The sequence below is a fragment of the Ammospiza nelsoni genome, chromosome 2 (genome assembly GCF_027579445.1).
Source record: "Ammospiza nelsoni isolate bAmmNel1 chromosome 2, bAmmNel1.pri, whole genome shotgun sequence".
NCBI classification, from domain to species: domain Eukaryota; kingdom Metazoa; phylum Chordata; class Aves; order Passeriformes; family Passerellidae; genus Ammospiza; species Ammospiza nelsoni.
Window position 1 is genome coordinate 49,848,660 of NC_080634.1, and position 25,936 is coordinate 49,874,595.

Genomic DNA, 25,936 nt, shown 5'->3' on the forward strand with positions numbered 1-25,936 from the left:
GCCCCGCTCCCTCCCTCCCGCCGCTCCCCGCGCCCGCCCGCTCCCAGCGATCCCGCCCGCTCCCAGCGATCCCGCCCGGCTCGGCCCCGCCTCCCGCCGGGTCAGCGCCCGGCTCCCGCCCGCCCCTCCGCCCCGCCCCGCCCCGCCCCGCAAGGGCCGGCCCAGCTCCGCCGCCGCGGGAGGCACGCACGGAACCGCCAGATCCGTCAGCGGCACCAGAGTTTGTACTGAGACATCGAACCGACAAGGGTGGAAGAGATCCCTCAGATCTTCAGTCCACCCAGCACTGTGACCCTAAACCACATCGCCCGGTCGGGACGCCTCTTGAAACACATCCAGGGACAGCGACTCCACCGCCTCCCTGGGCAACCCATTCCAATACCTGACCACAGAATAGGGTCTGGCTAGAAGGGACCACAGCGCGCCAGCCTCAGACATGTGGGAAAATAAAGCTGATGTGCAGAGTAGTCATACCAGGTAACCGAGGGACCTACTTGAGAAAGAGCTTAGCCATGTTGGTTGTCTGCAGATTGTAAGAAGAAATCTGAATGACTTGTTCAAGGTGTTGATACCTGCACTAAAGAAGCACAAAGCTAGCTAAGATATCTGCCACCCTGACTTTTTTCATACATAGGAAAAATCTAGTAGATCAAGATGCATTAAGAACAATGTCAATGCACACTAGGTCTTGTTCATAAATACATCTATTCACTGTAAAGTGTTTTAATGTCTATAACATTAAATCATTTCAATTTCTATGATCTTCAGAAGTACATGTTGTTTAGCAACTAAGTTAATGGAATAGTAAATTTTCCTTCAGCTGAAACATAAAGAATATGACTTTAGAAAGTATTATAAATAAACACTATTGCAACCTGAAATATCATGAAAATGTTTTATATCACATAAAACCATTTTATAAGATACCTGTCATCTCAAATTGTATATTTCAAAAGTATAGTAGCTGAGAAAATGAACACCTCTTAGATGAATATATTCTGAAACTGTTGCCACAGAAACCATGGGGGAGGACAGCATCAGGGGAATGAGAAAGAATAGAAACAAAAGTAGTGGATTGGCCATTTTTGAGAAAAAAAAGCAAGAATGGGTATTTAGCAGGATAGACGTGTCAAACCTTCAGATATCCAGCAGTTCATCTACTGAAATACATTTGCTGCCAGAAACATCTCTAAAACAATTCCTTACAGTATTAATCAGACCCACCACAACAGATACTCCTCTATCATCCAGAGTAGACCAAATTTCAAAACATGACAAGAAAAAAATAAGGCAGTGTGCTGTCTCCCTGAAGCAGAAAAGCACAAAAAGCAATTGCACAGTTGCAGAAGCTGCTACCGTTATCTGGGAGATAATTCAGTTTGGAACCAATTATGTGGCATCAAGTGGAACCGTTCAGGCCAGAGAACACTGCAGGAAATTTTGAAAGGCACTCAACTGGAAAATCAGAGATTGCCTAGAAGTTTCTTCCTGCCCATAAATTAGAGAAAGAAGGTAAAATATACTTGTTGTGAAGTGATCTTTCTGTCTCTAGTTCCAAGGCAAAAATTCAGTTATTTTAGAATTGTTTCAGTTATTGTTGGATTATATTTCAATAAGCATGGAGAATGTATGGCTGTGCTGGCCTGTATCTGGCAGGTAAGGATAATTGTGGTCGGAGACTAAGAGCAGCTGGGAGGGTGCTAAATTAATAATATACACAGAGACTGATTTTGTTCTGTGTAAACTGAGTTGCTGTGTTATAAGCAAACTGAACTCACACCATGCAGAATGAGGGGAAATACAAAAACACTTTCTGTACGATCAACCATTAAGCTAGAGGGAAATATGAGGAAGTAAGGAATAGAATTGAAAATCATCCCATAATTGTCATCATCAAGCCCTTTGGGGCAACTGGAATTATTCAAAAATTAAGTATATTTGGTGAACTAAGGAAAAACAGGGTAGGTAGACCAGGACTGTGCATGTGTTTGTGTATGCTTGAGGCTACCGTGTTTTGAAAACAGAATGACTGTAATTCATATAGCTCAGCACAGTAACTGACCTGGCCTAAGAAAATATATCACCACGTCTTGTATCGCTGCCTGACAAAAGGCAACCAGAGCATCTTTGCCAACTGGCCACCAATCTGCTGAGGAGAACTGCAATAAGAAAGAAGGAAGTTCCTTGATCACAAACCATGGGTTTGGGGATAATTTTAGCCTGTCTGATATCTGCTGCCAGTATAACACATTAGGATGCAAGCAATCAAGGAGATTTCTGGAAGGCATCAAGGATAACTTCTTAATTGCGGCTGAGCCGCCCAGGATGGTTTGGCAGCTGGATCTGCTCTTCTCTACCAAGGAGAAACTGGGGATGTAGTAATCAATCCCTTGGTTATCAAAGCCTGGGTTGTAGAGACTGAGGAGTGGAGTACATGATCCTGTGCAGGCTGAGGAAGGAGTGGAGGAGATTATCAACCCTGGATTTGGAGGATCAGGCAAGTTTATTCAGGAAACTGGTAGATGGGATGCCATGAACAGCAGCACTGAAGGGTAAAGTTACTCAGGAAGCCTGGCAGGAGAGTACTGGGTTCCTAACAACAGGAAAAACATATAGAGGCATTAGTATTTTCAGCACTGAGAAAGCAAAATTGATATGCTGTCAAGATAGAAAGAGTAGCTAAATGAGAAATTAAATTTATTCTCGGATCATCGTAAGATCTGCATGGTTTGGTAAATTCATCCCATTCAGATACATTATATTTCAATATATTCTCAAGTAGAGTCGCTTAAAAATACAGTGAGCAGGTCACATCTGCAAGAGATGGGGGGCTTTGGTGTGCACAGCAGTTACTGAAAAGAAATTTAGAGTGGCCAGGGGCCAGTCTAATGCTATGGTATAAGCAAATAAGTGAATTCTTGCCTATATAACAAGGGAGCCAGGGATGTGGCAATCAGGAAGAGACATTATTTTTCCTTCAGATATGGCATTGAACAGATTTCTGTGGTAATACTGCACTAGCCTCTGGTGTCCTTGTTGTCAAAAGAGTGCTGAGAAATTATTTGAGGCAGGAGAAAATTCTTTTTATTGAGAGACTTAAAGAGCACAATCTGCTTGACTTTTCAAAAAGACTGGAAGGTGTCTACAGTGATCTTTAATCTTGCAGAGTGAGAGGCATAATATGAAAAATACCTATAAGCTGAAATGAAACAAGTTTTAATTATAAATGGCACACATTTTTTAACAGTGGGAGACATTAATGGTTGGAATATGCTGCCAAGAGAAATGGCACCTACACTACTTCCTAAGGGCTTCACTAAAGAATGGATTCTTTTCTTACAGAGGTACATCAGTTGAACAGATAGAATTATTTCCCTGCCCTGAAAATCTCTCAGAGCATGAAGCTGTGGTTATTGCATAGCATTTGTACTGCCACAACATCTAAGAATACAAGTCAGAGGCCACAGCACTTGGCCTTCTCAGTCAATATGTGAGACACTAAGAGAAAAGCCCATTCTATCTTCTGAAAAACTTATATTGCGAGTGTACAGAGATACAGGGGAGCAAAGAGATAATATAACAAGGGTAAACTGCTGCTGCTTAACCTGTGCCTCTCCTTGTTTCATAATCTTGTGGTTTGGCAAGCACCCAGCTCACTCTAGGGTGTGTGGGTAGGTTGGCTTCAGAAACTGAAGAGTAGGCATGGTACAGGTGTGTTTGTGCCTGTATCACCCATCTGTGACTATAGATGGTTCTGCTGAATCTGGGGCATGTCAGGTATTCATTAATGTTGCTTGACAACAGAATTGGTCCCACAAGTCTATTTACCCCTCCACTAGCCAGTCAAACCACCAGCTGGTCTGACTATTGATGCACTACCTGCATGCAGACATAGCACACCTGTTGTTGGACTAGTGTACAGAGTGCATACTGTAATAGGATATTTCAGGTTGGACAGGGCCTCTGGAGGTCTTCAGTCCAACCTTCTGCTCCTAGCACAGTCAGATCTGAGGCCAGAACAGGTTGCTCTGTGTATATGGCAGTTAGGGACACGGGCTAGAGTGGACTTGGCAATACTGGGTAAACCCTTGGAATTGATTTTAAGGGTCTTTTTCCAATCTAAATGGCTCTATGATTCTGTAGGTTCTGTAGATTCTGTAAATTCTCCACTTGTTCTGGAAACTCTTAAATTTGGATCCAGACGTAATAGTGGGGGTGGAGGGGAGGCGGTTTTGTCCTTGCAAAAAAGAATTCACCATCTGTATTTTTATTGACACATATCCCAGTGAAGGTCATCCACCATTCTCATGACAGATAAACTAGCCTTGCTTCGGAAATGCACCTCACTTTGTAGACAATGGGTGTTCCAGGATTTGTGCTGTGAGGCAGTAGAGAGTATGACACAAAGGAAATTTTCCCCAACCTGTATCTCATAATTCCAAGAAAACCTGGTGCTACATAAATTATACAGAACTGGAATCTTAACACATTATGAAAACTGAAATTGGATCCCTCTGGGGAACTGAAGAGACAACAGGAAATATATTTAGAAAATAATGTTATCAAACCATCTTGTACCGACTGACAGTGAAATGTCTCTATTAGTAAATTATTTTTGTAAATTACATTGAAGGTACATTTTCAGAAAATACAACCATTTCCATAACAGTTGTACATGCTCTCTGGCAGCCATGACAGGGGTGGTGGTAAACTCCCTGGATTTAGGAGGATCTGAGCAAGTAGTTAGACAAACTATGCATTTTATTAATAGTTTCAAAAGCATGACTTGTCTTAGTTGTAATCATTAGGAAGATATGAAGAAACTATTATCATAGGAAAGTATATAAAATGTACAAATTATTATGTATAATTGTACAATAAATAAATATTTTTTATTCATTAGCATCTTTTATCAGTAGATCTCATAATATTTTACAAAGAGGTGTGAGAAATAATCCTTATTAGACCAAATCTGTTAAGGAAATAGATTAGGCAAGAGTTCTCTGACAGGGTAAAATTTGCTCATGATAACTTTTCGCCTTACATTCATTTTAGAAGATCAAAGATTTCCTCAGTAAAGTTGTTGAGTTCTCTTGGTTTTTTGTTGGTTTTTGGTGTGGTGGGTTTGGTTTGTTTTATTTTTTTCTTTTTAAGCAGAGGTTAATATTTGTTTCTTGCTGAGTTCACACACAGAGATATTTTCATACTTTGATTTTCACAGCTCAGCTGATACTGGGCATCTTGCCATATATGTATAGCTGGCAAACAATTAATCTGCTATACAAAGGATAACCAGCATCTGAGAAGCTAAAAGGGAAAATAAAAAATGTTATGCTACTAAACTGAATAAAAATTTCTACAAATATAAAATATACGTCAGTTAAGAGAGATTTCCAATGGACTGTAAAATGTAAGAATATAGTTGTGTTGAAAATAACAGTAGATTTCTAAACTTTTATCAATGTTGAGTCTTTAGACTTCTAAAAAAAGGTGGCATTCTAACTGGAAATAAAGTTATAATTTGTAGAAAAAGAGTCCATTTATAAAATGGTAACTCTTTTGAATGATGTTATTGTATTCTGCAAGAGAAGTGTGCATAGCTTGGGTCTTGGTGATCTTGATATAAAAGGATGTGGGCTAGGCACAAAAATAATAACTGTGTTATTTTTTACACTGTTACACTGTTCTGAACATAACCTTTTGAATAAATAAAGCCACAAGTATGTTTAAAAAGGGGGAGTTAATATTTTAATGAAATGCTTTCAAAATGGAAACTTTTTAAAAATTAATGGCTTTGATCCTTGATCCAGGCACTTGAGATGCCACTGTTTCAGTAACTCCAGTTTCTCCTTAATCTGAAACGTCGTGAGTCAGTGACAGTCTCTAACGCTAACTTGGAAAATCCATTGTTAGAGGTAAGAAGTACAAGATGCCTCCTCAGTCTCTGTGTTCCCTACCAAAATACCAAGCAACGCTTCCCGTTGCAGTCAGCAAGGTTTTATTTTTGTGATCTGCGCAGCAGTTTCCCAAAAGCAAGATTAGCTGTCACGGAATAACAACAGTGACGCACCATCTGACAACAGGCAGCCTCCAGGTGAAGACTTTGTATCCTTACAGTCTCCCCCACTCATCAGCCCTCTGCAGTACCAAGATACAAGGGAGGCTAAGGAGGAATATGTAAACCAGCATGGAGATAGATATGCAGTAGGAAATAATATCCAATAAGAGGTAGAAAAAAAATACTGGAAACTGCTTTGTGGAGATAATAGATTTGTTAAAGAGCATTTACTGTTAATAGCCAGTGTCTTTCATGACACTAACGGATGGTGAATTACTTTTGTTTTAATGAAACATATGTCACAGCAATATTTTGTGCTTCCGCTGATCTAAAGCTATTGTTCAAGTCCTTGTTGCAATCAGTTCTCAAACAATGCTCTCTTTGTTAGCAGTACAGAAGTAGAATAATTTTGATTTCTTCTCTTGCAAGATTGATACCCTGGAGAACCCACAGTTCCCCTCTGTACTTGCAGATGGTCAGTTAAATACTCCCATCTGGTTATATTTGTTTTTTTCTGGTTATACTTAGTTTTTTCTAAAAACAAAGCTAAATAAAACCCCACAAACAAACAGAAAAGGAAAAAAAAAACCCAAACAAAGAAAAAATCCAAACCCACCAATCAACTGCACGTTATTGCAAGAGCAGCGGAACTAATAAAGCTCCATTTCCTGCAGTTTGTGCCCTGTGTCTTTATACTGCAGCAGTCCAAGCATCACCTCTTTGTCCCGCATGGTCTCATTTCCTCCTTCCATTTGCCCTGCAATTTCATTTCCTTCTCTCTCCCTGCAGCACTTATTGCTATTTGCCCTGTGGGAATTTTTCCTTGTTTTGTCCCTTCACGTGACTCTTTCCCTTGAATAAGTTGCAGCTACCTTGGAGTAGCCCATATGCCGATTAGCTCACATTGCTATTTTGCACATTCCATGAAGGACTCCACAGCATTTCCCAAATACGAATTAATTGATCGTTTACAATAACCCCATATATATATAATCCATAAATATGTCCTACTATTCCTGTTACATAGATGGGAAAGTTGGTCTAGTTTATCCTCGGTTGGTCAAAGTTTGGTCAAGTTTATCCTTCGCTAATTCTCTGTTTCACTTCTCCTTGACTGACCATTAATTTGTTCCTTTCAGGCTGCAGTATTTGTTCAGAGCAGCTATTGTTGTCTCACTGACAGGGGTTGTCAGAGTGTAGCCAACTCTCATTATTTTATCGCAAGCCTTGTGATATTTGATAGCTCCCTTGCAACCACAGTTCCTGGGATCAGGTGATGAGGATTACTTGAGAAATTCACCTTATTAGAACAAGTTTATGGCTCAGTCAGCTAGAAAGCTGGAAAATTACGGCAGGACTGAAAATGTTCAAAACAGGGTGAAAATAAATGCACATGTACTTTTTAAAAGTACAACTGTTTTAAGGCATTTGCACCTTGTGATGTCAAGGACTCTTGTCTCAGGTTCATCATTTAAGATACTGGCACGTGTATGACTGCAGAAGCTACAGACCATTTCCCACTTTGGAAAGGAGGCAGAAAGGAAATCACTCAGTGAAGGCCAACATTTTCTGACCACAGATCCAAACTCTGCTAAAGCACCTAGGAAAGAATACTTAAGTGGAATTATAAACACATGTGAAGCACTCTAATGCAGATAACAGTGTGCTTTTTACTCCTGTAGATTCTGGATGTGATCCTTCCTTCCTTTTCTTTCAAGAAGATACTATGGAAACAGGATAGGAGTTTCTTTTGGCATCCAAATATTTAAATCTAGAGTCGAGACGATAATGTTTACTGGAAGATTGTTACAATGAGTTTGCAATAACTCTGGTTACTTCATGCATTATTCAAAACAGCATTTTGTAGCTCTATTAAAATCATAAAAAGTCTACTTTGTCTTTAGACATTCATACAGAAAAGCAAATTTAACCTGGCATAGCTGGAAGAGAAATTTAAATTTGTGCTTACTTGAGTTCAGCTAACACTAAGTAGACAACATTTCTTTACCCGAAAGGAAACCAGCAATATTTTATATAGCCCTTTCATTCCAGCAAGGTTCTTTGCCATTTCATAAGTAATTAAAAACAATTATGCTAATAGCTGTGATCAGAACAATTAATGAGAAATGCAAATGGCTACTTCAGATGCCAATTTGCTAATAGAATGCCATAGAGTATTTATAGATGAGAGAATGATTCCACCCACATTTTTACTTTGTGCACTTATATCCATCAGACCTTTTTAAACTACAGCACCTTTGTTTTGTTGATGATTGTGATCATCCTCGGTACACAGCAGAAAGTATCTCAGCAGTAATGGGTTCACAGTCAGCAAGTTAACCAGGACTGTTGTGTATAAATTGGATCACTGATAATCAAAAGAGGTGTGTGGGAATGGGAGAAAATGCACAGAGCTTGCTAAGTGTGTGGAGGCTTCAGGAGAATGGAGAATTTAGTTTGGTAAAATTAAAGTGTACAGGAGATATTCTGTGCAAATAATTACAGAAAAAGGGCAAGCATTGTTCTTCCAGCTAGAAGAACGCATAAGATCAGACATAAAGGAAGAGAAAATAGCACCCTAATCATTAAGCCAGTTCTTCAGCTGCAGTTAGTAATTCCCAAGAGGGCTAGCAAAAGGCTCAAGGTTGGATTACGAAAGATCAGATTTTAAAAAATATATTTGAATATTAATTGTGTACTTATATCCCATACATTCCCCATGAAAATCCCCACAAAAATCCCCACCTTATGCAGATTTGCTGCTGGCAGCAGCTGAGTTCCTCCATGACAAAGGAGAGGAATTTTCTGCAATTATCAGCTGTATCAGTGTAGGAGTGGCTAATCACCTTTAGCCAAAACAAGTAAACTACAGTAAAGCTGATGGTGACAGTATAAGGAGTTGCTTGTTCCTGGGTAACTGGTTTGGACCCAGGAGAGGTTACAGAGAGACAAAAATGTGGAAACACAAGAAGTTTGAGAAAACGCTGAATGATGATACCAGTTGAATAACTGAATAATGGATACATTGAATAATAAAACCAATTGATTGAGAAGTTGCTTTGTTAGTAAGGAAAGAAAGGGACCTTAATTGCTTTTGAAATGAAGTTTGATAAATGTCTTATATTATTGGTACCTGTAAGAAGATGGTCACAGTTACAAAACTGCTTCCTTGGAAGTTCCCGATGATTTCTGTATAGGTAGAATGCTATGTTAATCAAATAAGCAGTGGAATGACAGAACTTGTTCAGTATTTGAGATTTCATGTTGCAGTCTAGATAATGACGGGGAAAGGGCCATTTGTTTCACTCTGGCATCAATCCTCCTGCATCGAGGAACACTTTGAATTTGCAACAAATTTGTAATACCATAAGTGTAATGAAAACTTCCACCCATGTGTGACATGCTGAGCCCCATCACAATTCTTGGTAAACAGAGTTTTTTGCCTTTTTATTTCTCTCAAAGGCTGTCATTTTTCCCATTCCTTTCCCCATGATATGCCTCACTGGCAATGCAGCTCAGTATATCCACCTGTACTGGCACTTCTGCAATTCCACAGTGAGTCCTTTGAAGAAATTTGTCTGCACTGTCATTTTTGGAAGGAGGTTTGTTGATTAGACACTAATTTGATTGATTTTAACTCCCATGGAACTAGGCTCAAGCTTGCATTTACAGAAGGGGATTTGTGGATAAAGAGATGAACTAACTACAGAAATAAAAAGTTTGGTTGTTAGGGCTAGAATCATGGGGGAGCTGAAGAGACCATAAAAGGGGACAGAAGCATGACTCTGAGATGCCATATAACATGATCCTTTTGGAAAGAGTGAACAATGGAATAACTGGGTCAGCTGAGGAGGTGACAGATTACTTTGGTCAGTAACTTTTCAATCAAAAGCACAGTATAGATGCTGCACTTCTGTAAATGGGGTAACCAATTAACTTCACAATCTTGATTTTCAATTTAGGATCTTGGTTTTGCAATGTTATCACAAAGGGAACTGTAGATTTTAATCCTCTTTAACACTTATTCACAGTTATTTCTGTTAAAATTTAACTCCAGTCCTAATCAGCTTTTTATCTTTATATGTAATGAATGCATTTTGTGAGACACAGGAAACCTACACCTTAGTGAAGGGGAATATTTTTCATTTTTCACCTCAAAGCACTTTACAAACTCTCATTAATTTAAATTCTTTCCACACACCTGCTGAATAAACCAACACAAACAGAATGTCACACTTAGGATCTGTGTGTGTATCACTTGGTCCACTAAGCATAGGAGCAAGCCAGATCCCACTGTGCATTAAAATTTCAGTGAAGGATTCCGGGCAACCCCATGTGCAGAATCATCACAGCACATTTATTCTTTACAGAGAGCCATCATCCACACAGATGCTGCAGAGAAATGTCAGAAGAGAATAGGGCTGTCCCAGAGAAGACACCAGAATCCTGACTGTGGGAACTTGGGGACTGAAAGCGGTTGGGGCTTGGCATGGTACTTTCCACTCTGAGAAAAACAAAGTGATGTTTATCTACCCTCCACTCCTCTGACTTCTAATGAGCCCTCCCTTTCAAGCTCCCTTCCCCAGCAACTTTTGAATTGGCTCCCACTGAAGCTGTTTTCCCTGTCTTGCTCTACCTCCACACCAGGCAAAGTGGGAGGGAAGCAGTTTAGCATGGTGTAGAAAGATTTTTGGCGTACGTCAATGGGTGGAGCACCAGTCTGGGACTGTCACAGTGTTTTGGATGTTTGTGTTAAGCTGTGGATTGCTACTTGTGTTCACCATCTTGAGTACCTGGTGTTTCTGGAGCAGAACCAGATGTGGTGCTTGCCTACAGCCTAGGAGAAATTGGAGTCTGCATCCTACAACTTCAGTTTGATCAGGGAAAAGCAGTTTAGGCTGGGTTTATGAGAGGGCAGGGCAGCAAGGGGAGCACATGCAGTCTGGAATGCAGAGCTGCAGGTCTCCCCCACATCTGCTTGGCTCCTAGCTCCAGCTTCCAGACCAGAACTCACCCCACAAATTGAGCATCTTTATCTGCTGCAGACAGCCATTATTAAGAAATCTTTTTGTGAGCAATATGCAAATGCTTTGCAGTCTTTAACTGTTCATCAGGTCTCAGTTTTGGGAAACCATGTATCAAACGTTGGTAGATAAGATGGATTTCTGGATCAGACTCAGCATGCCTAGGGAATGATTCAATGGAGACAAACTGTGAAACATGATTGTTTCTTTGAAATGTGGAGCTAAAGAAGGATCCTGGGAATGTGCTAATCCAGGTAAATTTATGAATAAAAAACATTACAGAAATTTGAATCAACCTGTCATGTTATTCAGGAAAAAATATGTAGCAAATTCTGAATGTGTTACTTGGCCACAAACAGAGCAGAGTTCAAGTGAGTTCCCAGTTACCACTCCCTTATGAATGACACTTTCCATATGTGTTTCCATATGTGTTCTGCTTGTGGACATGGGTTTTAGCATGTGGTGTTTCTTCCCTGTTCCTTCCCGGTGGATGTGGCGATATGTCCTCCATGTAAATCACTGGCAAGATTAAGGCATTCACCTCACTCACTGCAAATGCCTAGCTTCCTTTACCCAATAATGCCTTTTAGGATTTGGCTTTCTGTCTTTGCTTGATATCCTCTCTGAAATCTGTTGTCAATGCACTTTCTCACCAAAGATCTGTTCAGGCTTGTAATGCTTGGAAAAGTTTCACGGTATCTAGGCTGAATGCATATTAAATTATATAGATTTTTCTCTGCATAGATATCAGGTCCTGTAAAATCTAGATTTTTCATGGTGAAGGGATGAGTACAGACACATTTTTCTAAATATAACACTTTACTCCAAGAGGTTTCATGTGGAGACAGGGCCTGTCTGTCAGAACACGTCCTGCCAGGCAGCTCTGTAAGCAGAACATGATAGTGAATTTAATCCTCTCTATCCATTCTTGTGATCCATAAACTTGCTTCCAAGTGATGATTGAAAAGGCTTGAGTTTTGCAAGACAGTATCAGCAGAACCGTGAGGTTAGTCAGAGGATCAAGAAGGATTTTATACCCCACTTTAAGTAATCATTCCTCCCGTAAATTAAATAAGTGCTTCGTTCATTCAAAACAAGAATTTTGCAGTAGGGCAACTCCTCAGCAAAGACAACTTTTGAACCGTCCCTGCATGTTTAGCCTGGGGGAAGGAGGCCCTCTCTTGACTCACTGCAACCAGTGATTCCCAAGGTGATTCCTGTCTGCTCCGATACCAGAGATGCACAAACACAGCGAGTCACTCTGCCGGCTCGGGAACCTGCTCACCACTCCCTTCCTTCTCCATGCAACCTGTGGCACTGCGAGGGCTCTTCGTGGAGAATCCGGGCTTTATTTATCTGGTGGAAATCTCTGCCATACAAACTGAAGATTATGGCATCATAATACGAAAAACCTCATTACAACACTAAGAAAACCCAAACCTGCGCAGCCTCTTCGCCTGTTTGTTAGCATGCTTCTCCCAGCCCGCTTCCCTGCCCGGGAATGCGGGATCTCCGGTCGGGCAGCCGTGACTGACACACAGCAGCGCGGGCACCCTCACACTGCCGCCAATTTAAATGCTGGCGTACTACTTTCACGTCGTAAAACACCCTGCTGGCTGCTTATGTCTTACGTTTCCAAACTTGTTTCCTTAAGGATGGCGGGCCAGCGGCTCACCGCAGGACTCGCTCCTCGGGATCCCTGACGGACACATCGCTTGTTTTCCCTGTTCCCGACAGCCCCGCTGCCAGACCTCTCCCACCCCCCTATCAGAGTCACAGGGTGCCTCAGGCTGGAAGGGGCATCTGGTCCAGACTCCCTGCTCCCGCAGGGCCGTGCAACACCACATGGCACAGCATTGCGTCCGGAGAGTTCTTTAAGAGGCTCCACAACCTCTCTGGGCGCTCTGTCCAGTGCGCGGTCACCGCAGAGGAAGCAAGCTCTTCCTCGCATTCAGCTGGAACTTCCTGTGCATCGCTTTCTGCCCGTTGCCATGAAAACACACGCACAGCCCTGAAACCCGCGGCGTTAGTCCCTGCTTTAGCCGCAGGATCCGCCTTGTGCCGCTGCTGTTTTTCGGGATCAGCATCCCGGGGCCGGCTGCCCCTCAGGCCGTTCCCTTCCCGTCAGGCGCGGTGCGGACAGCCCCGCCGAGGCCCCGCTGTTAAGGGCGGGCGCGGCACCGCCCCCTTCCTTTGGAGCCGGGGCGCCATTTTGTGCGCACGCACGGTGAGCGCCCGCGCCCCTCCACCGCTCCGGGGGACGCGCTGGGGACGCGGGGTGCCGGGGACACGGAGCGGGGACGCGGCCGGAGGGCTCCTGCTGCCGGCGGGGGCGGGCGGGGGGCCGCCGGCTCTGATGGGAGCACCACGGCCTTCCTGGGGCGGGGAGTGGGGGAGCGAGGAGGCCGCGGGTTGCGGGTGGCGGTGCCGGGTGGATTGCGGGTGGCGAGTGGGATGGCGGTGCAGAGGGTGCTGAGGGAGGGAGGGAGGCAGGGGGGGTGCTGAGGGAGGCAGGGGCCGCCGAGGCCCGCGGCGGGAGCCGGTGCGGAGCAGCAGCGCCGCAGCACGTGGCGGCGGGCCCGGCCACCCCGGCGGGAATGCCGGGACAGGGAAGGCGGCACAGGGACGGCTCCTCGGGGCCGACAACGCCGGGATGGCCGCGTAGGCCTGCGGAGCATGTGAGCCTTGTGTCTGACGGAATAGTGGCCTGTAAATGTGGTGGGGGTTCTGCCTTATGGATGCCTTGTAAGGAGGGGCTTAGGGAACGGGGCAGAGGTGTCATCGAGGGGCATCTCGCAGCGAGAGGAGGTATCCTGATGCCTGGCAAGGGCATGTGGAAAGAGCATGGAACAGCCAGCTGACATCTGGAGAAGCTCAGACTGGTTATAAGGGGAATAATGTTAATGGCAACAGCCAGGCCTCCAAATATGCTCCCTAGGAAGGCTGTGCAGTAAGGTCTTGGGGGAAAGTAATACAAGGAGTAGCTGCTCCTCATTGCTACTGCTTCTGCATGAGTGGAAGTGGAGGGGCAGTCACTGATCTTTGTGGTGACCAGAGATGGGACCTGAGGAAGTGGCATGAAGATGTGTCAGGGAAGGTTTTAATTTGGGTATCAGGGTTTGGATTTTCACTCCAAGGGTGGTTGGGCACTGGAATGGGCTCCCTGGGGAAGCTAGTCACAGCACCAGCCCTAGAGAGTTCAATAATCTTCTGAACCATGCTCTCAGTTACATGCTGTGACTCTTCTGGTGTTGTCAACAGAGCCAAGAGTTGGTCCTCGTGGGTCCCTTCTAATTCTGAATATTCTTTGGTCCTGCTCAAGAACTTTATCCAGTCAAGTTTCAAGACCTGAGCGGAGAAAGTTCTTGAGTAGCTTGGTTTGACCTCAGCAGACCTTGCTGTAAGCAGGAGTTAAACTGAGGACCTTGCTGGCATCCATTCTAACCTGAGTTAAGCTGTGGTCCTGTAAGCTCTGATTTCTTTGGATGCCTAAGTGAATCCCATTGCTTGAATTGAAGCAATGTCGTTTTGAATAGGCTTAAAGAGTCCATTAATCCGAAATACTTGAAAATTCCATCAGCTTTGAGGTGAGTGAACTGATAGTTGTGAATAATTTGCCTTTTTTTTTACAGTAACCAGCCAAAATGACGAACACAAAGGGAAAGAGGAGGGGGACGCGTTACATGTTCTCCAGGCCCTTCCGCAAGCATGGTGAGTGTCCCTGGCAGTGCCAGCACTGCATCCACTCACTGCCCTGATGGACAGCTGCACTCCCTGGGGATGGGCTGTGAAACAAGGCCTTGTGCCAAGGGATTTCTGACAACTTGGGCTGAAAGCTCTGTGGAACTATACACAGAGCTCTGAGCTCTTACTGCAAATGCTTTGGTATTCTGGTTGTTTGGCAGTAGCCACAGTGCTAATTCTGTCAGTGCTTGAAAATTAATCTGAAGGTGAGGAAAGTACTTCAGCAGTTACTTAAAACATAGAGGGGTTTTTCCTCTGATCAATAAGCAGTTGCATTTATATTGCTAAATTAAATAGTTTAATGTCTCTTCAATTTTGGCATTTGGAACACAAATCTGATTTTTCTTTAGCTGGGCATTTTAAAAGTGTTAAGTGTGTAATTACTGCTTTAAAAAGGCATGGTTTGATTTTTGAGGTATTTAGGAAAACTGTATCATGTGCATGATCTGTGTCCCTCATCCTTTTTATGTGTGTGTGAAATTCCAGACTTCCTAAGTATCCAAATTTGTATCTCTTTAACAGGAGTGGTCCCTCTGGCTACCTATATGCGGATCTACAAGAAGGGTGACATAGTGGATATCAAGGTACTTTCTGCAGTGCTGTGTGACTGAAAGCTGAAGCAGTGTGGTCCTGAGCGGTCTCCAGCTCCTTGGGTTGGGCTCTTGTTGCTTGGGTCACGTGTGCCAACACAAGTGCCTGTGCTCACTTAGGGAGCAATATTGGAATGACAGTGGTACTGAACCAGCGTCACATGCTGGTGTATGTGGGGTTTTGTAGATACATATAATTTGGGTGTGCTTTGTTTTGGTGTATTCAGCTGCAAAAGGGAAGTATGCCATAGCCAATATTTGAGTTGGCTACTGGCACAGCTTTCCTAGGAGCCTCAGCTGTCACTTAGTTGATATTCTATTATGAACCATGATTTGTGGTGGGGGGTTCATAGTTAGGTGATTGCAAAGCTATACTAAAACTAGAAATCAAGAAATAAATGAGAGGATACATCATATATACTAATAAAGGGGAGAACAGTGAAGCAGCATTTCCCATCACTTGTACTTTAAAAAGTACACTTTTTAAAGTCAGCTGTACTTTCACAACTGAGTTGCAGTGAACGTGAAAGCCTTTCATCAAGGATTCCTATTTGGTTGAATCCTTTGGTTTCATTTGGAATGCCATGTTCTTGTAGCAGTCACACAGAAGATGGTGTTTAATTTGCTAGTTTGTTGTTTGACTTGGAGAACGTATTGTTCAGAATTGACACTTCCTCACACACTGGAGCTTGATGATGAATGTCTCTTGTGATTGCTTGCTTGTCTTGAAAGCAAAGTGATCTGTCATTTCACCGACACTGAAAGCTACCAGAACTGATGTAGCAAAATTTGGTAGTCTTCAGATGCAAAATGCATGGCGATGAATTCCACCTTTGGGGTAAAATGGGAATATTTTGTAATAAATCTCAAATAATTTGAAATGTATACTTTAAATTACTTCTTAAAGAAAAACCCTTTTTTCCCTTCCCCCTCCTTTTTTTCCCCCCCTTTTCTTTATGTTTCTTAACAGGGCATGGGTACTGTTCAAAAAGGCATGCCCCACAAGTGTTACCATGGCAAGACTGGAAGGGTGTATAATGTTACTCAGCACGCTGTGGGCATTATTGTTAACAAGCAGGTTAAGTAAGTAATGAAATCCTCTGAATTGAAACTTGGTATTTGAGAAAGTTGAACTGTGATTGCACCCTCCTTTCACTTTACCAGTTAGACAGATCTTGTCTTGATTGGTCATTCAAGGTGGGTAAAGTGTATTTCCTTTTTATAACCCAAGCAAATGATGCTCATTTGACTTGGATCCTGTCAGAGGAAACATTTTTTGTTTCTCTTACCAGCACCTAAAGTCACATTACCTAGCAGGGCTTCTCAGCCAGTGTGCTGGCATTGAAGCCCTTTTTAAATACTAGTATGTAGGTGGAACCAGCTGAATTTTGTACAGTTTAGTAAAAAACAAATAGGTTTTCTTTTGGTTCCAGGAGCTGGCCTGTTGTGCATTGGTAATAAAATTACTTGTTTGTATGCTAAGAGGCTAAAACTGTATTCTCCACAATTTTAATTTGAAATTGTCAGCACATTGTTATATATTACTTTGTTATATGATAATAAGCTTTTAGTTATATGTAAGTTATATCTGATGTGCATCTGCAGCAGTGTTTTGAGATACTGCCCTTTAAAAAAAAATTACCTGTAATTGAGCTTATGGAGTTAGTTCTGTAAGGTCTGTAAGTCTTGATTTAATGTGACCTTTTTCAAGTGTAGATTAAAAACTGCCTGCCTTTCTTAGGGGCAAGATTCTGGCCAAGAGAATTAATGTGCGTATAGAGCATATTAAACATTCCAAGAGCAGAGACAGCTTCCTGCAGCGCGTGAAGGAAAATGAAAGGAAGAAAAAGGAAGCAAAGGAAAAAGGCATTTGGGTTCAGCTGAAACGCCAGGTAATGTTTCTGTTTAGGTCACAATCCTTGAGCAGGAGATGACTGCGTTCTTGGAGTAGTGGCCTCATGCAGTGCGTCGGCATTTAGCCTGTCTGGATGTTTGTGGCTGAGCACTGCTCTGTGCCATGGAAAATTGTAGTTGTAGCCTTGAACAAAGGCTGCAGCAGCAGCTCTGGATGGTTTTAGGGTCAGTAGAGTCTTTGCTTTATAGGTGAGTTTTTAGTTTCAACAGGTCCTATTGTAAGCCTTGAAGGAAAGAATTAATAACCAGACTTCAGAGAAGAGATAATGGCTATTGCTTCTGGAGCTGCAGGATACATCACTCCGTGTTCATTGGGTTGATGAGCTGCAGAGAGTAAAGCATAGGTTTTTTAATTCAGTAGCAAGAGTCAGGCACATTTTCTGGCAGATAATTTTCTTATTGCTACTCTCTGAATCAAGTTTATGAGACTAGGAATGGTAAAATTGCTGTAATGATTATATAATAATGTGCTAAATGGTTGACAAAATGTTATTTTCTGAAAAGATGCTTTTCTTCTGTTTACAGCCTGCTCCACCAAGAGAAGCACACTTTGTGAGAACTAATGGCAAGGATCCAGAGCTGCTGGAGCCAATTCCTTATGAATTCATGGCATAATGTATGTTTAAAAAATAAACTAAAGATATGGTTTTGGACAAGTGTATGTGATTGTGGCTGATTCATTTAGTTGGGTTTGGGGCTTTTTTGCTTGAACAGATGCTTTAGAAACCTTTTATTGAAGTATATTTATTTAGCTTGCATTTACCATGCTGCTTAGTCATTGAAATCATCTGCAGCTTTTGCTGACGAATTTCATCATCTATATAGATGATAAATGCTAGGAATGCTGAAATTTGCTAGTGCTTAGTAATGATCATGAGCTATTATAAGGGGACACAGAATATTTCACCAGCAAACTAAGAATTTGTATTAAGAATTGGCCAATGCCAACTGAAGGCTTGGTTTTTATTTTTTTTTTGTAGGAAAAGAGATAAGGTGTTTCAGATTTCATTGATGCAAGGTTTTGGCTAAGGAGCCTCATGAATACTGAGGAATTGTTGAAGCCATTTTTGAAAACAACCTCTAGGGAAATGTCTGTAGGCAAATTTTGTTCTTCCATCAGTGTAACTTGCAAAATAATGTTTACAGCATCCCCATGCCAATAAGCCTTCTTACAAAATAGTGGTAGTTTAGAAACGGGTTTCATTCCAGAACTGCCAGCCTTTGTATTTTGATTTTTAACATTTTAATTGGCTGGTATAGCTACTAAACACTTGCACTTTATATGTTTATTGCATGCCTGTTGAATGTTGCAGTGAATTCCTCTCATCCCAGATTTACTCATGTCTCACAAAAGCCCACTGCCACCCGTGCAGTTCTTAAATGGAAGAAGATTTTCAGCTGAGTGTTTACTAACCAGTGCTGGTTTAGTGAGCTTTGCTTGAAGCAGTGTGCAGCCTGCTACAGACTGCTGAAGGGAATCTGCTTGGTTAGCCTTGAAAGCGCACAGTCTCAGGCTTGTTTTGTAGTTACAGGTAAATAATAGTTTACCTTGAAGTGTCATGTCAGGCATTGCTCAGCTGCCTTCAGTAAGTGATGTAAAAGTCATGTCTACGTGTAGACAGAAGTACTGGAGCAGCAAGTGACCTCAAGCTGTTTGTAGGTGTTCACCGCTGAGAGTTGCTGAACAGTGAATTGCAGGGCAGCTTCTAAGTGTGGGAGTAAGGAACTCCGAGATGATGAGGTTTGCTTTTACCTAACTCTCAATCGTGGGTGTTCCCATTCCCATGGAATGTAGGTTTCAGACCTTGAATTCAGAATCTGGCTTGGGCTGGTGTTTAGGGTGAAGGGCTTTAGGTTGGATGGGCTGGAGTTTCCAAGTTCCAGTGAGCAGATTGCTATGTTTGAAGTTCTCCAAGCTCCCATCTCAGAAGATGCAGCAGGCTGTATAGGTGGAATGACTTTGGAAGTGACTTGGAAGAGCATGCCCCTTAGCAGGCTGCTCCATGACAGTGGAGCTGAGCACCACATGCACTTGGCTTTTATGGTCAAGGGGCTTTTCTTGGAGCAGCAAGATTTGTGAGCTTTATCAACCTCCTTGGCTTGTCAGTTTCCACAGCCATTTAAAAGTGGTATTTGCCCTACAAGATAAGCATCATTTTCCACTAGGCTTTGTAGGAATTAAGTGGGAGGCTATTGGATACAAACTGGTGATGGCATTTTAAATTTGCTTCTCATGCATGTCTAAGCTATTTTGGTTCTGTGTTTGGTTAGTACTCATTTGTCAAAATCACGGCAGATTAGCTGTAGCAGCATGATGAAATGATTAACATCATAAGTGGGGCACAGTTCTAAACTTTTTGAACTTACTTTCAACAAATTGGAATACTAAGACTGGACAGCATTGCAGTGGTCCTGTTTAAGAGCTGTGCTCCCAGAGACACTGCATTGCAACACTATGCAATTTATTTTAAAAAAGTGTTTTTAAGGTCACTATGCCAATGGTAGTTGGTTGTAAATGCATATTTGGAAGCCATCTAGGCTGGGAAGTGAGGTTGGGAAGGTTTTCTTGGTCAGGATTCCCAGAAATGACTGAAAATGAATCTGGGTTTATACAGGAAGAAAATAACCTTTTTTGTTTGTTTTTAATGTTTGGAAAGAGGACAAATAAATTTTATGTGTAAATTGAATGTGTAGCCTGTTTGTTGCACTTAGTGAAGTGGGGGTTTTCCACACTCATCTGAGGTTTCACAGCCCAGACACTTAACAGATCTCAGTACCTGATCTCAGCTGCTGAATTTTGCTTCCTGTGTGTTTGGCTGCCCTGTTTTTGCACAATCCTGACGAAAGAGGGAGATCTGTGAATTGGGAAAAGCTGAAGCACTGCCTGTAGAGACATCTCCAGTCCTGAGCTGAAACATGAAGCATGTTCCTTACAGGGTTTGGAGTCACTAGTTTTGACTTGGCTCTGGAAGGGTTTTACACACTAAATCCATGAGCTGTAACCAGTTCTCTGCAGTCCTGTTCTGAGGCTCCTTTACAGCCATAAACCTTTACCCCTGGCAAAATCTCCTGTTGTCTCCTAGAGAAGCAGCAAGGAAGCTGCCTTCTGAGCTGTCAGCTTCATCTTTTTCAGTCTATTGGCAACAGCATGATTTGAGGTTTCCTGAGCACTGTGTAGGCAGTATCAGGCAGGGAGGGTCAGTGAAAAGGCAGGACTAGGAAGTGGAAGGAGGAACCATTGTCAGTACAGAGGCTGCACAAGGTAGGAACATTGCTCCCACCAGCAGCACCCATACAGCTTAGGAACTCAGAAAAATAAAAAAAAAGAAGCTCCAGATGCTCTCAGGATATTCTCCATGCCACCATCACAGGAACAAGCCACCTACTCCCCCCAAAAGTACTGCTGTTGAATGCTGCCAGAGCTTGGAACGGCAGGGTGTGTCAGGCAGCAGTATGGCATACCTGGCACTGAGCAGTGTTGCTGAGGGAAAGGGGATCGTGATGGGCCATAGGGATAGTGGGATAGGCCATCCACAGAGGGGGTTAAAAAAGTACAGCCTGGCACTTCCAAGTGGGGCCTGCAGAGCAGAGAAAGGCCCCTTGGAATAGCCTGGAGGCCCACACATCCCAGGGGTGCTTAGTCTGCAGCATGGGGACAGCTAATCTGGGCCCCCAATGCTTCAATTTACTGAGCTGCTCCTGTTGTACCTGGGTAGGTGTTGATGGAGACACAGTCCATCACACCCTGGACGTGAATTCCTTCACAGGGCATCCTGCCTGGGCTTGGGCAACGTTATCTCTCTGCTTGACCACCCCTACTTGCCCTTTGAGGGTGCTCCCAGCAGCAGGCAAGGCAGTTCCTCAAGGTTTGAGGATGGTTGTTCAATGCTGCTTTCACAGCTCAGCACCTGGGAATCTTCTGCCTGGAATGGACTTGTTTCAGTAGCATTTTTTCAGGGGCACACTGAATGTGCTCTGATAGGTCTTTTGTAAAGAAGTGTACAAAAATAGCTGCTGCTGGCTCTGTGAGTGAGGCCAAAGACAAGCGATCCTCTAGGGGGATCACTAGGGGGAGGTGACAATAGCGGGAACCTATGGAAACCAAAAGCTTTTAGTGGTACCAGAGAAATCTTCTTTCCCAAAAGAAAAGAGCTTGCTAGCATGATGGGGAGTAAAGTAGGAACTTTAAGGCTGATAGCTTTTGGAAGTGAAAAGAAATCCATAAGGGTTCTTTGGCACTAAAGCAGCACAAATAATCAACAGTGCTTCTTCCACTATGCTTTTCTGCAGGTGCTACTTTAACCGATGTAATTAGGATTGTCTTAACTCATCTGCCTGTGTGTGAGCATCCAGGGTCACTTGGGCTGTCCAAGCATCTGCAGCTCTCACGGTGACTCCATCCCTCTGTGCCATGAGATCAGTCCATTTGAGTACCATCCACTGTCCTTTTCCATGTTGTGTCCTGCTGGCATGTGGTATCTCCCTAATAAAAATTAAAGCAGCCTCAGAATGGATTATTTATCTTTTAAGTACTCACACAGTTGCAAGGCAGCACAGAGCAGAAGCAGGAGCCAGGGCAATGGTTTGTGGAGACTGAAACATCTGCACAGCTGCTTGCAGATCTGAGGCTGTCCTATTTAAGGACAGCCCATGGTGGAGCACCATTCTTCTCCAAAACTTTTCTACTTCAAAAACCCAAAGGGCCCAAACATGACCACTTAGGTTTCAGGGCTGGCTGTTGTTCAATCCACAAGCTGAGTTTTCAACATTGGCTGTAGAGGAATATGTTCGGGTGTGGAAACAAAATAGTCTGAGGTAAAATAATAATTTCCTTTCTTTCAAGACTGGAGTCCGTCACTGCTGAGAGGGTGGTGCGTTTGCCTGTCTGCCTCGGGCGGGGGGGATGCCCAGCAGGATGCTCGCCCCTGCCGTGGGACGCAGGTTGCACGGCCTGCCCAGGCTGTCCGCCAGACCCCTGGGCTGTGCCCGCCGGGACCACCCCACGCCCTGGGAGTGGGGAGGGTGGGAGAAAGAGGAAGGGGTATAACCCGGGGGGGTAAATCGCGGGAGAGGGCGGTACGGCGGGGGGGCGGTGCAGCGGCAGCGGGGCGGCCCCAGGGCGGAGCCGCCGCCGGGGCCTTTAAAAGCCGCCGTGGCCGGCCGCTCCGGGCGCTGCCGGCCGAGCCGAGCGGAGCCGTGCGAGCCCTCTCGCCGCCGAGCCGCCTCTCCCATGCGCCTGCCGGGCATGTCCCAGCCCTTCCTGCTGGCGCCCATCGCCGAGTGCCCTCCGGGGCCGCCCGGCGCCCAGCTCCGCCTGGCCGTGCTGGGTGCCCGCGGCGTCGGCAAGAGCGGTGAGTGCGGGGCTGCCCGTCCCCTTCCCCTGCCCGTCCTCTTCCCCCGTCCGTCCGTCCCGCCTAACGTGGCGCTCTGTGTTTCAGCCATGATCGTGCGGTTCCTGACCAAGCGCTTCATCGGCGACTACGAGCCCAACACAGGTGAGGCGGGCGGGGCGCGGCGGGGCCGGGCGCGGCGGGGCCCCGCGTCCGCCCGCGCTCACGGCGCTCTGCTCCACAGGCAGCCTCTACTCCCGCCTCGTCCATCTGGACGGGGACCACGTTGCCGTGCAGATCCAAGACACGCCGGGGTGCATTCAGGTACGGAGATGTTTTGGATCAATCGGTTCTCCTCTGCTACCCAAAGGTTCAGCTTTTGAGCCCAAATTTCCTGCATGCCCAGACTTGGTCACCTGAGGCAGAGCTCAGGTTTCCCTTTGGACCCGCTTGATGGTTCTGTGCTTGGTCTTTATACTCTCATGACCCAGTGCCGAATCTGTGCTCTCTGTTGTTCTGCAGGTGCAGGAGGACTGCGTGCAGGTGCTGGACTCCCTGTCCCGGTGTGTGAAGTGGGCAGAGGGCTTCCTGCTGGTCTACTCCATCACAGACTACAGCAGCTACCAGTCCATCCAGCCTCTGTACCAGCACATTCGCAAGGTGCACCCCGACGCCAGGACTCCCATCATTATTGTGGGGAACAAAGCAGATCTCCTCCATGCCAGGCAAGTGCAGGCAAAAGAGGGACTACAGCTGGCAGATGAACTGGGCAGCCTGTTCTTGGAAATCTCCACCAGTGAGGACTCCCAAGGTGTTTGTGATGTCTTCCAGTACCTTTGCAAGGAGGTCAGCAAACTACAGCATGCCGGCAGCACGGACAGGAGGCGGTCATCCATCATCCCTCGGCCCAAATCTCCCAACATGCAAGATCTAAAGAGACGTTTCAAACAGGCTTTATCTTCCAAAGTCAAGTAAACATCCCAATGACATCCTCTGGGACTCAATAGAATTTATTTTTGTAAACTAGTTAATAAAAATCTTTATTTTTGTACTAATGCCAGCAGTGTAGAAGTAAGTATGTCAAAGCTTGCAATCTCCTTGCTGTTCTCTCATTTGACTGGTTGGGTTATTTTTAAATGAAAAAAAAAGGAAATAAAAAGCTGCACAGCAACTAAATAAAGTTAGTTGGAAAGGGGACTTTTGCCAGGAGGCTTTGATTCCATTTCTTTTTTGGGGAGACTGGGCTTTTCTGTGTTTAGCTATTCATATGATTTTCTCCGGAGGCTTCAATTTCCTGTTTGTAAAATGGGAGGGTTAATGATGTAAATCATTACCTGCCTTTATACAATGCTTGGAAAGCCCTTGGTGGAAAACTTTGTAGGAGATAAAAAAAAGCTCTCTTCATTAAACATGAAAATACAAAAGTGTCTGTAAGAATTCTGGTTATAACAGAACTGTTTTCTCCCTCAAAGCTGCTGTTTTGCTTGCACCTGTAATAGCCTGAATGCTGATAGGCTGTTAGGAATGAGCTCAAATTTCTCATGTGCCTTAGAGATTTTTTCTACAGAATTAAAAATTTGAGCCCCAAGCATTTAACAGGCAGGAGGGTTGAGTTTCTCCTACAGATTGCTGTGGAACAAAGTGCTGAGCAATCCACAGCAGAGGAGTGTGTGGGTTGGCTGTTGCTTTCTCTGGAGATGTATGATAGGAAGGACTGATGCGTAGGACTTTTTCCTTGGACAAAAAATAGCTACATTTAAAAGGAATCACACCTTTATCTTCCCCGGAGTAATTTTGTAGCTATTGGAAACAGGTCAGGCTTTACTCTTACTTCACATAAACTCTAAACCATACTAGAATGGGTTTTGTTAACTGTTTGCTGGATGTCTGAGCATGGAATGTAGGTTTTGCCCTTTCAGTATGCTTCTGAATTATGTATGTGAGAAATAAAACTACTCCATGCTGAGTGGAAAGTGTGGAAGTGGATTAATCTGTACAGGGGAAACTCGCTGTTCTCACTCAAGTGCAAGGCCAGTAAGGTTTATTTTATAAAATAAAATAGGTAAGTCAAAAGACCACTTCCTTCTTTCCTTGTGTTAGGAAAGGCAGGTAGGTGCCATGCCTTGCAGTTAGTGGGCAGTCTCTGTTGTTTCTGATCCCTGGGCCTTGAAGCTTCCTGGGCCACCTTCACTCTTTATCTGCATCTGAGTCTTCCTGATGGTGCTAATTGAGGGAAGGGGGACTGAGCATGTCAAAGACAATGCTCTGTGCAACTGCCTGGACAAACCAAATACTGCTTAAACATGTTAATACAATACTTAACACATGTTAAATGTTTCTTTACTGTGAGAGTTGCTCTGCCAGGCCCAGGACTCTGGGTTTGAGAGGAGCAGGATGATAGGGTTGGTGAGAATGAGCATGTCCCTGGCAGACTTGAACTCACCACATGGACCATGTGTCCATGGGGAATTTTCAAGAGGAATTGAAAAGTCACAAGTGGGATATTTGTGGAACATGTCACCGTCTTGAAACCAGGATAACAAATGGATAACAAATTGTTTCCAAGAGAAAATACCACTCTGGTAGAGTTTCAGTTGTTTTTTTTAACCTGCAGCTTTTGGAAATTATTTCTTACTCATGTATACAGTACAGAGTTTCACCAAGCAAGTTGCTAAAGATATTCAGTACACACATGGTACAAAATATGCTAAAGGGGCAGGTAATGTTATTGGACAAGTCTGCATCTTACCATGGTCTTCAATGGCCAGATGAAAAATCCCACTAGGCACGGACTTAGGTGCCTCCCACTGCCCCTGGCAAAGCAGGAGCTTGGGTCCTCACTCTGGTACAGGAGAAGAGTTTGAGCAGGAACCAGTGGGCACTCAAGGGGCAGGCGTGGGCAGGAGCAGGGGGATAAATTTTCCTCATCTCTCTCTCTCTCTCTATCTCATGGGAAAAAGCTAGAGGTGGCTCTTGCTACATAGGCACCCATCCTCAGGTCAAGGGTGCAAAATCTCCTGTCTCCATCCCATGATTCTCATGCTGCTGGGCTGCTTCAGCCACATGTGTGGAGTAGGATGATCCCCTCAGGGATGTATGGGGAATCTGGATGATTAGGGTGTGTCGGTGGCAGGAAGGGATGGCTGGTCTGATATGCCTCCAACTTAAGGCAGCAGCTGCTTTGGCCCATGCTGGGTAACAGTTTTGGGTAGAGGTACATAAATTAGGCATTTATGCTGTTTGTCTGAACTTCCCCCAGCTGGCACAGATCTACTC

At 44.1% G+C, this 25,936-nt stretch overlaps 2 protein-coding genes and 2 non-coding genes across 4 annotated transcripts; all 4 read left to right on the forward strand.

Moving 5' to 3' along the window:
- Nucleotides 1-13,257: 13,257 nt before the first annotated feature.
- RPL21 (ribosomal protein L21) lies at nt 13,258-17,986 on the forward strand. Its single transcript, XM_059466009.1, has 6 exons — nt 13,258-13,309; nt 14,715-14,793; nt 15,349-15,410; nt 16,387-16,499; nt 17,158-17,308; nt 17,856-17,986. The coding sequence occupies exons 2-6, from the start codon at nt 14,727-14,729 to the stop codon at nt 17,943-17,945; spliced, it is 483 nt and encodes a 160-aa protein (XP_059321992.1). The 5' UTR covers nt 13,258-13,309; nt 14,715-14,726; the 3' UTR covers nt 17,946-17,986.
- LOC132070415 (small nucleolar RNA SNORD102) lies at nt 16,103-16,183 on the forward strand. Its single transcript, XR_009417979.1, has one exon. It is a non-coding gene; the product is annotated as a small nucleolar RNA SNORD102 (small nucleolar RNA).
- On the forward strand, nt 16,559-16,691 carry LOC132070428 (small nucleolar RNA SNORA27). Its single transcript, XR_009417992.1, has one exon. It is a non-coding gene; the product is annotated as a small nucleolar RNA SNORA27 (small nucleolar RNA).
- Nucleotides 17,987-22,514: 4,528 nt separating the features above from the next.
- On the forward strand, nt 22,515-24,617 carry RASL11A (RAS like family 11 member A). Its single transcript, XM_059465882.1, has 4 exons — nt 22,515-22,681; nt 22,769-22,825; nt 22,905-22,984; nt 23,183-24,617. Exons 1-4 carry the CDS (start codon nt 22,561-22,563, stop codon nt 23,633-23,635), a joined length of 711 nt encoding a protein of 236 aa, XP_059321865.1. The 5' UTR covers nt 22,515-22,560; the 3' UTR covers nt 23,636-24,617.
- Nucleotides 24,618-25,936: the final 1,319 nt, after the last annotated feature.